Here is a 10,798-nt window from a genome sequence, read left to right as displayed (position 1 = left end):
CGCGGTGGAGATTGACATTCCCGGGCATGCTCCGTTGCACCGTCGACGGTGCATGAGGCACTTTTGTTCGAACTTCTATAGGGCATGTGGCCTTAAGGAGTTGGTCGATGATCTTCAAGATTGTTGTCTCGCTTTCTTCGAGAAGCGGTTCACCACTTTGTTGAACAAATTGCTCGCACACAAAAAACTTGATCCCGGGGGTCAAGACTTTATCAATAGGCACATTCAACACCGGAACAAGTGGGCACGTGCTTTTGATGAAGATGGCCGGAGATACGGTCAAATGACAAGCAATATGGCCGAATGCTTCAATAGGGTGCTCAAAGGTTCATGTGGATTACCCGTGACGGCAATATTTCAATACACATTTGACAAGATGAATGCGTACTTTCTAAAGTACTCGATGGAAACTGATGCAGAGATAGCGGGTGAGAACCCGCGCAAGTACAAGTACAAGTTCCCACCCAAGGTTGATGAATGGTTAGAATTTCAATCACGGAAGGCGGACTCAGAAGAACCTATATTATATGACAACGAAGAGTGGAAGTACGAAGTGAAAGAGACAGGAGGAACCACAAACGATGGCCGACAACTTGGAGGTCGGGCTTTCAAGGTGTCGTTAACACAATGTGATTGCTCTTGCGGGAGGCCATTGTTGCTTCATCTCCCATGCTCACACTTGTATACCGCCGGTCGCGTTAGAAATGTGGACATCAATCACCCACGCACCGTGAGGGAGTTGGAGTTCTCAATCATGACGGTCAAGAAAACATGGGCTCCCCGCTTTCACCCATACTTTGATCAATCACAATGGCCGGAGTACCATGGAGTTCAACTATGGCCGGATCCGGAGTTGAAGGTTGTTAAACGGGGTAGACGTAAGACAAAGCCTCCGAGCTCTCTGTTTAGCTCATCCCAGGTGTGCAACGCCTCCGAGCTAGGTGTCACACTGTACAGTGCAGCGCCTAGCTCTGAGGCGTTGCACACCTGGGATGAGCTAAGCAGGGAGCAAACAAAACGTTTGCAAGTTACAGCCGCTGCAGTGCCTAGCCTGGAGGCGCCACACTGAGCAGTGCAACGCCCTAGAGCTAGGCGTTGCACTGCTCAGTGTGGCGCCTCCAGGCTAGGCGTTGCACGGTTGTAACTTGTAAACTTGGTCATTTTCAGGCACAGTTTAACATTTCCTAGAATAAGCAGTCAGGAACTTTAAGTCCAACATTTCAGTCACAGTTGAACATTATTAAGACAACAAGTTCAACATTGCTAAGACAACCACTCCAAGTTCAACATAACTAAGACATACAAGAGGATCAAGTTCAACATAGAGCTACCACAACTCTAAGTTTTTTCCGACATAACAAGTTCCACATTACTACAAGCTACCACCACTTCAAGTTCAACATTACAAATAGAGGACGATGACTAGTTCCTTGAGCACTTTTTGGCTGCCCCCCTCTTGCTGGCTAACTTCTTCACCTTCCTAGGAAGAGGAACCCGCTCCCGCTCCAGCTCCGGTTCCTCCATGTCATCCACGTCGTCATCCAAATAGTCATCCAAAGCCGCCATCCGCGAGGTGCCGACCGTCCTTTTGCCTCTTTGGGTGAAGTCTTCAGGTGTGTACTTGTTGATTCCCGTCCTAGGATTTAACCTGTATGCGGACCTAACCTGGTACGTCCCCAAGGTCATATCATTAGCAACCTATGCATCAACAAAAGATATGGAAAGACCGTGTGTGAGGATATAGTTAGCAATGCATCAACAATTGGATATATATGCTCATGTCATACCTCTTGGGTGACCACACCCACATCCTCATCCTCCAAATGATCACCATGGCCCTGCCCCGAAGCGGGATCTGATGGTGTCGCCGACCTAGACCGTTCTGGTGATACATACTCGGGGTCACGACAACCGAAAAGGTTTGATAGCCGCCTTAACTTTTCCCTGGCGCTGCAACATGTACAAGTGAATGAGATATCGAACGTAGCAACACATGTTAAGTGCTAGTTTGAAGGAGATGTGAACCTTGATGAATGCTCGAAGTGCACCTTCCCCATTGCTTTTGCTAGCCGGGGTTGTTTCAAGAATAGTCTTGGTCTCATCAGCTACTTTCTTGATCTGGGCACGCTATGAACAGAAATGCTATTAACGTGTTAGGCAAGCGAAGATGTGAATAGTGTGAATGAAAAGCAAAGAGGGCAAATACCACAAAGTTCATCATTGGAGCTGAAGGGATCACTGAGTTGCCTTTCCTGACTAATGCGTTGTACTGGTGCTGGGCTACCTCATCAAAAACGGTGGGTTCTTTCAAAATCTCCTCAGCATACGCCGGCTTGCATACCTCCACACGGGTACTTGCAAGAAATCATGTGAGATAGTTGTTGAACGCGATCGGGCAGTGCTCACGAAGCTGGACTCCTTTTCCAGCCCTAGCTTGCTCCACACTAAGCGCAAACTGTACGACATACTTCCTGTGATGCTTGTCCCAATCCTTGATCTTCCGCTGCCTTTTCCTACCCAACCTGCAAGTTAGAAACATAATATTAGCACCATCGAAACCGCTGAGAAGTTGCTAAGTGCTCAAGGTTAATTATATCTTACGCGTGTAGCAACTTGTCCGTGTCCTCCCACTCCAGCGAGTGTGCCTGGAACAAACCAAATTGACGGCGCACTCGATGTGGGAGGTGAAGCTCAACCGCCCAGTTGCACATGAGTGGGCACCGCATACGCCAGAGATCCCTATCCCTAGTGCACATCGGATTCAGCCTGAACTCTATAGGGTTACCAAAATTGTCTCCTGTTCCATACGACTCCCATACCACCTGCAAAATGAGATAGAATGCAAAATTGATATCGACTTACAATAGAAGCATCATAATCACTTATGCAATGTCGATTCACCTACTCAGGCGTGATCGCGTCAAGCTCGCTCTGGTACAACTTGTACATGACCGAGGGATCATCTGTCGTCTCATTTAACACATCCCACTTGTAAGCCCAAGTGGATCGCCGTAGTGGGTCGCCTTTGTCGTCCCAATCATCGTACTTCACGGTCTTCGGGCGTCCAACCGCCAAACGCTCCCAACTCCATATGGAAAGTGCGAGCAAACAACCACCAATACCTCCAGATGACCTACAACAGGCTTCGTCCAATTGCACATAAAAGAGAACATGGTTGAATTAAGAGCAAGATCGCATTCATAATGTAGCAATGAAGTGAAAAAAAACAACTTCATACATGTCTATACAAGTAAGCCAGTGTCGCCGAACCCCAACTCCAATTGCTATCGAAGATGGTCAACGCCTTCAGCCACATCCATGGAGCATTCTTGCCTGTGCCATCAGCAAACATAGTCCTGGATATCACGTACCACATGTAGACACGAGCATATGTCTTGACCGTGCCCTCATTAGCTTCCGGTGGGCAAGTACCAAAGTGCTCAGTAATCCACGTGAAAGGAGCACCGGCTGCGACTCTTTCCTTCTTCTTGTCTTCTGCTGCTGGTTCCCGAGGCTCCGGAGGAACCATACCGATAAGGGCATTCATCTGCGCGCGCCACCCATCAAAATCGGTGCTCATACATAGAGGATTCCCATCGATAGGAAGACCGGTAATCATAGCAATATCTTGGAGCGTCACGGTCATCTCCCCGGTCCGAAGATGGAAACTGTGTGTCTTCGGCCGCCAATGATCAATAAGCGCGGTGAGTGCTGGAGCATTGTTGGGCGGCGTCGACCGTCTGACCATCTGAATGAAAGAGAGAAGTCCCGTCTCCCTTACATACAGTGTGTATCGCTCATCATAGCGCATCCACCCAAGGGTGACCCTGTGAGAACAAAGCTTCAGAGGGGCAAGCTCCTACAAACAAACAAATCATAACATTACATATGGGGCATTTGTGTTTGAAATAAACACGAAATTCATAAAACCGGCCACTTTCATTATTACCCGCTGCTCCACCGCCATAGCGTATGACCGGTGTTGTTTGTCCCAGTGATCATCGAGAAGCCAAACCATCCTAACAATTTTGAAAAAAAACTTTCTTGTCAACACGATCATCTTTTGAATACAAATAAACTAAAGCACGCCTAGTACATACAAAATTCAAAGCATATGTATCCAAAGCATTTTTGTCAATACAAATATAATTTCAACACAAATAAACTAAACTAGGCCTACTTCATGCAAAATTTAATACAAATCTCTTTTCCATATAAAATAACATATCAACCTATGTATCCAAACCATATCTTTTCAATAAAATATACTCCCTCCATTCCAAATTACTCGTCGAAAAAATGGATGTATCTAGAACTAAAATACATCTAGATACATCCATGCAACATTCTAATCTAACAAGGGTTCCCCAAATCCAATACATGCAAGATTCAAACAAGGGTTCCCCAAATCTTCAAAATACCATACATTCTATGGATAGAAAGAAGGGGATCGGAGGAGAGTACCTTCTAGGATGGATTGGTGAAGGAATCCACGGACCAAATCGTCAGATCTGAAGAATTTAGGAGAGGGGATTGAGAGGGGGAGAGGAGAGGGCCGCCACGGTTTCTTCTGTTTGAATCTTGCAATGGGGTGGGGGGAGGAGAGGGCTGCCGCCGCTGGATAAGTCACAGTGTAGCGCCCGAGCGCTAGGCGCTGCACATGGACTGGCGTGCAACGCCCCCGAGCTGGGCATTGCACCGTAGTGTGTGACGCCTGCGTGGCGGGCGCTACACAAAAAGGTTAGGGACGTGAAATTGTTTGACGGGCAGTTTATTCTCTGAATTGATTTCGTCGAGAGGTCAAAACTGTCAAATTTGCCGGCAGCGGGCGCAAGGAGAGAAAATGCAAGCGGGGGAGGTGGCAGCGTGGAAACGCTCATCGAGGAGAATCCGCTGCCTTGACCCCGAATCCTTCCGACGCTTTTCTCGACGACGCTTTTGCAGCCGATGGCGTCGCCGTCCGGTCGAATCGATCCGCTGCCGCTGCCGCTGCCGGGGCCCTCCTCCCTGGCCGGCCCCTACCACAGTCCAAGGAGTACTGAAGGAAACGGGCTGGGCAGGGCGGGCGACCGACCGACCGACCGGACCCGAGAGCGCTGCGTTGAAGCCGAACAAGAAGGAAATCGTAGAACGGAAGTCCACGGCTTCCTTTAACAATTCGCGCGCGCGCGCGCATGCAGCGACGAAGGTTGAGATGACACGAGACGAGATGACCTGTCGCCGGAGCTTTCTGCTTCACCGTGACTTGTTTACGGGCGCACCGCAGCCGCAGGTGGGCTCACCTCTGCCGCGCGTTTTGTTTCGTCCAAACCGTCGTTGCTTTTGAGGTACTTTTTCCCGTCGAGCCTGCCTGCGCGCTCGCATCGCAGCAGATCACAATGATTCTCCCGTCCGACGTCCCCTCCCCTCCCTCCCCTAGCCTCCCTCCTTTCTCCTCCTTTGCCGTTAGATAGGGGCATCATGGCATGTCAATGCGCTCCTCCTCCTCCTCCTTTCTTCCCCTTGAATCCTTCCCTCCCGGGCCATGATTGCAACGGGATCGCTCGCGTCGCCCACACTTCTTCCCAGGATCCGCCCCCCACCCTTTGCAGCTGTATTTCGCGGGCACGGCTTTATCCCTCCTCTTTTTTATCCGTCGTGGCAGGCCTGCTTACGGGCAGTGTCCAGTAACCGGCATTTTGCAGCCATTTGTCCGCGGTAGTAAATACGGACACCACCTAGCAGAACACGAAGGGGAAACGGATGCACGTGCAGCCGGTCCGATCACGGCAAGGGCAGGGCATGCCACTGCGGGCCACGTGATGGGCCACGGGTGGATTGGACGGGATGGGACGGAATGGCAGCGGAGGCCGAGAGGAATCTTTTTTTTAAGCATAAGTACAGACACAAACACTCATACACACGTGCAGTGCAGTGACACACCCTATCTTATGAGCAGCATCTCGGAGAGACTGATGGGAATCTGCCATCAATGCGACGCGGCCCCGAAGATTCTCGGGGGTGGGCTTAACCAACCAGCAAAACACCGCCGTTGAACAGTGTCCCCGGCGAGGGAAGGGAAGGGAAAGCCGCGCTCGCCGCTGGGGACGCCGGGACAAGCGAACCGAGCGGACAAAGATCTGGTACAGCACCGCCATTTTTTTTCGAGACAGGTACAGTACCACCGCTACTGCTGGTGGCGGTACCTCGCTGACAGGGCCCAAGGGCCCGCGGGCCCGCCTGCCGCGGGGCGCACGCGGGGCCCGGCGGTTTTCCTTGCCCCGGGCCAGGGCCAGGGGTGGTAGGAGTAGTAGATAGAGCCGGCCGGGAGGCCCACGGTGCGCTCGTCTCGTCGCTCCGACGACGAGGGGTGTAAAAGATCTGTCCCGATTCCCAAGCGCTCCGCTCTCGCGGCGTCGCTTTCGCCGGACACCACCACCTGCCGCTTTCCCCTCCCATTCCCACTCGCACCACCGCTCCCATCCTCGCCCCGCCCGGACCCCAGCGCCCCGATTGGGCCATCCATCCGCCTCCGCCTGATTGGCCCCGGGCACCAGCACGCCCGCACGCCCGCAGCATTTGATTCCCTCCCGCACTGTCTCCCTCCCTCTATCCCCCGACGAGCGCGGCGCACCTGCGACGAGCGGCCGGGTCCCGGTCGCGGCGGGGGCGGCGGCTGCTGAGCTCTTCCGTGCCGGTAAGTAAACGCCGGCTGCCCGGCTCCACCCTGCCGGTCTCTTTACTGAATTTCTTGGACTCGCCTTTGGCGGCTGAGCGTGTCTGTTGGTGTGGGAGGAATGGGCGGGTGTTTTGCCGAGAGGTTTTGTCGTCCGTGAGGTCGAGATCGCGGCTCTGTGAGGCGTATTGCGGTGGAATTGTGTGTCAGAGGCCGGTGAGTGACTGCCGCTCCTCTCTTGCTGGTGGTAGGCGTAGTTAGTGTGAATTTTACTGACCGCGGAGTGGATTTTCTGGAGCTTCTAGTGAGATTCCATTGGCTGCGGCCTGTGGGTGGATGTGAGAAGAGCGGTGGTGATCACGTTTGGGTGGCGGCGGCGCTTCTGACGTTTTGGGGGCGAAGCTTGGTCTGGTGAGCTAGTGTTTTGCCGATTTCCTGGCTCATAAACCCGTTCCGGTTATGAGCTGTGCGTTGTTGCTGTGCTGACTTGTGCGACTCTGAGGCCGGAAAGGCCCGGTTGGAATCTTGTGCTGGCCCTGGTAATTTGCACATGGCCTGTGATCTCGATTGATTCGACCTGTAGCGTGAAATTTTGCCCCCCTCCAGTTTCATTTGTTGTGGATCATTTGCCATGGCCTCGTCTAGTGACTTCGATTGGCATGGCATTTGGGGACGGCTGAGATTACCTCCAGGGCTTCAGTTCTACTGACTCTTATGGGGAAGCTAGCTCAACTGGTCTTCCTCTGTTACTTGCAATTTTTTTTTTGTCTTTCTACCATGTAGAGTTCAATAAGCAGCCTGCGATGAACTTTGTCCTCTTCATGTGATTTGGAGAGGTTAAAGTCCCTCCATACGTCGTCTGTAACCTTAAAATTTTAACAAGTGTTGGCTATTTGGATATTTGATACTTGATAGTACCACTAGGTATACAGATTTGTTTTTGGTGCTCTGCTGTGTCAATATTGTCTGTCATATTCAGTTTCGCCCTCTTTGCTCTTTTACTAGCAGCAGAACTCCTTTAACTATAAACCAGGAGACTTACCAACTTCTTGAGATAAATATGCTGATCGGGATTTCATGAACTGTCTAAGAAACGATGAAATTTCCTCATACCAGAAAACGCTCAGTATGCTGTATTTACATTTTACCGTCAACTTGATATGTTCTGTTTAGATATACAGGATGGCATTAGAAATGTAGACTTGTTTCATCCTAAATTATAACATTTCTTGGCCTTGCTCATGTGTATGACAATTTCTTACAATTGTTGCAGTACTCTCATGATGTACCATGCTAAGAAGTTTTCTGTGCCCTTTGCACCACAGAGGGCTCAGAATAGTGAGCATGTAAGTAACATTGGAGCTTTCGGTGGATCCAACATAAGCAACCCTGCTAATCCTGTAGGGAGTGGCAAACAACGTCTAAGATGGACCTCTGATCTCCATAGTCGTTTTGTGGATGCAATCGCCCAACTTGGTGGACCAGATAGTGGGTATTCTCTCTTAAGTATTAATTTTTGTGGTTTTACTTGATATGATGTATAAGTTTCGTTTATTTTGTTGGTTCATTCTGCTTGTTACTTAATATGACCTATAAATTTCGTTTATTTTGTTGGTTCATTCTGCTTGTTACTTACTATGATCTATAAATTTCGTTTATTTTGTTGGTTCATTCTGCTTGGTTTCTCATGAACCTTGTCAGCAGCACAATTTCTGAGTGAAAACATTTTTAGATGGTGTGGGACAATGCATATCTAGAACCTGTAATTTGGTGGTTTTATGTCGAATCCATTGTGTATCATGCATATTAACAAACTCAAGTTTAAACTAATTTTGATATTCCAAATGTTTATGAAACAGATTTATGCATTATTTTTTATGATGAGATTGCTGCATATATCAGGTCATGGACTGTGAACACACAAGTTTCTCTTCCCCTCAAAACACAAGTTCCTCATGTTTCAGTGATTCATGCTAGTCTGCTAGAAGTTGTTAATATGGTCCTTTGGAACTGTGTCTGCCATGTTACCTTACCCAATCGCATTGGAAACTGTTGATGTATCGATAACCCTAAACAACCTTCTATAATAGTTGTTTATTTATTTGAAGTACACAAGGTACAATGCATCGGAGATTTGTTAATGTATTGGTATCATCATATCTTCAGGAGCAACACCTAAAGGAGTACTGACTGTAATGGGTGTACCGGGGATTACAATATATCACGTGAAGAGCCATTTGCAGGTAAAGAGTGTCTCTTTTGAGGAGACAGCTAATAAATATTTGCCTGGTCACTAATACTCTATTTCTCTTGTTGCTTGTGTAGAAGTATCGCCTTGCAAAGTACATACCAGAATCTCCTGCTGAAGGTAAATGCCCTTCTATGCTTCATTGCCTTCCTAGCACACTCCCCTTCTTGCCTTCCTTCATACCGAGAATGCTTTGGTTTTCTAAAGTGGCAGCTGGTGTAGGTTCCAAGGACGAAAAGAAGGATTCTAGTGATTCATTCTCTAATGCAGATTCTGCACCGTAAGTGATCTTTACTCAATTGTCTGTGCACATGATTGTATCCTCTGCTAACATAGGCTTTTTATGCTGGTTAATATCATGCTAAAAATACATCACATATTTACAGAGATATTCTTCATTTATCTTTGCAGGGGTTCACAAATCAATGAAGCATTGAAGATGCAAATGGAAGTTCAGAAGCGGCTCCATGAACAACTCGAGGTTTGTGATGAAAACATGTGAACTTCTTTGAATCATATTATTTCTTTTTTCCTATTCAATGGATTTTGCCACATCCATGCTGTACTTTTTTCGGGCTGTCAGCTGGGGATTTACTCCAACAATCAGATTTCTTGCCCCATTCTACTAAACCATTATTCACCGAAGTTATACTTGGGTGGGTTCCTTGTAAATGACTTTGTCCTCGATTGCCTCTTGCTAACAGTTCTTTTATTTTGCCTGCACTATTTATTTTTGAATCTGCCATCTCTGAGATGTATTCTTCGGAGCCAACTTAAATTTTTGTTCCAAGCCTTCCAAGACTAGACTAAATCATCACATGTTACCATGTCAGGTTCAAAAGCAGTTGCAGCTGAGAATCGAAGCACAAGGGAAGTACTTGCAGATGATCATAGAGGAGCAGCAAAAGCTTGGTGGCTCACTTGAAGGTTCTGAGGAGAGGAAGCTTTCACATTCACCACCTACCTTAGATGACTACCCTGACAGCATACAGCCTTCTCCGAAGAAACCACGGTTGGATGATCTGTCAACAGATGCGGTCCGGGGTGTTACACAGCCAGGGTTTGAATCCCATCTTATTGGCCCATGGGATCAAGAACTCTGTCCGAAGACCAACATATGCGATCCTGCATTCCAAGTGGATGAGTTTAAGGCAAACCCTGGTTTGAGCAAGTCATAAAGCAAAGCCTTCCTTACAAAGGAAACACTTCTGAGCTATTAACCTCCACGGATGGCCGATCGCATGTGAATATATATCGTCTTAACAACAGAATGAGCGCTGTTTGGACCTTCAGATCTGCCCCAACCCCTTCAGTCACGACTAAGTGTTGTTGTCGTTGTCGTATTTCGCCATACAGATCTTTGTAATTATGAGGGTGTTTCTAAAGTCCCCAGTTAGCAATCCCCTTCTTTTGAAGGATAATCCTCAACTGAAACATGTAGCAAGAAACAGAGCACGCTTACACGCAATACCAAGGCCCTAAAGCTACATGAAAGCTATCTGGTAGTTGTACATTTCTGTTCAGTTCAGTCATTGAATCTGCTTACCTTATATTGACCCCTGTGCCATAGATCTGGGATGTTGGCAGCAACATTTTTATTGACAAATCAACTTGGCTACTGGGTAACTTTGCATTTACGAGGTTGGTTGTACCAGTTGCCATATTGGGGGATAGTCCTGTGCTATGAATAGAGCACTGGGCAATGTTCCTTTCAAGGAGTAATAGTCCATACAGTAGCATATTTTGTTACTTTGAGAAGATTCACAAGTTCGGCAGAGCACAGGCTTTCGATGCTAGTGGTGCTCAGAATCACATACCTTGGGTTGAGAAAAAAAATGATATAGTAGCTAGTAAAAGATCAGATAGCTATGAATTAAAGGGCTACTCCATTTGTT

The 10,798-nt window shown here is 48.1% G+C and overlaps 1 protein-coding gene across 3 annotated transcripts; it reads left to right on the top strand.

The window, feature by feature from the left end:
* The first annotated feature begins 6,339 nt into the window (after window positions 1–6,339).
* On the top strand, window positions 6,340–10,453 carry LOC125522383 (myb family transcription factor PHL7-like). 3 transcript variants are annotated; one of them, XM_048687458.1, is made up of 7 exons: window positions 6,340–6,676; window positions 8,060–8,147; window positions 8,822–8,898; window positions 8,981–9,023; window positions 9,111–9,183; window positions 9,315–9,384; window positions 9,737–10,453. In XM_048687458.1, exons 2-7 carry the CDS (start codon window positions 8,114–8,116, stop codon window positions 10,079–10,081), a joined length of 642 nt encoding a protein of 213 aa, XP_048543415.1. In that variant the 5' UTR covers window positions 6,340–6,676; window positions 8,060–8,113; the 3' UTR covers window positions 10,082–10,453. The 3 variants fall into 3 exon arrangements, with proteins under 3 accessions (XP_048543415.1, XP_048543407.1, XP_048543401.1); XM_048687450.1 differs by having other exon boundaries at window positions 6,344–6,676; window positions 7,929–8,143; XM_048687444.1 differs by lacking the exon at window positions 6,340–6,676 and having other exon boundaries at window positions 7,929–8,143; window positions 9,126–9,183.
* The last annotated feature ends 345 nt before the right edge of the window (window positions 10,454–10,798 follow it).

The sequence above is a fragment of the Triticum urartu genome, chromosome 1 (assembly GCF_003073215.2).
Source record: "Triticum urartu cultivar G1812 chromosome 1, Tu2.1, whole genome shotgun sequence".
Classification (NCBI taxonomy): Eukaryota; Viridiplantae; Streptophyta; class Magnoliopsida; order Poales; family Poaceae; genus Triticum; species Triticum urartu.
The sequence above is the reverse complement of the archived record's forward strand: the minus strand, read 5'-3'. Positions and strand labels throughout refer to the sequence as shown.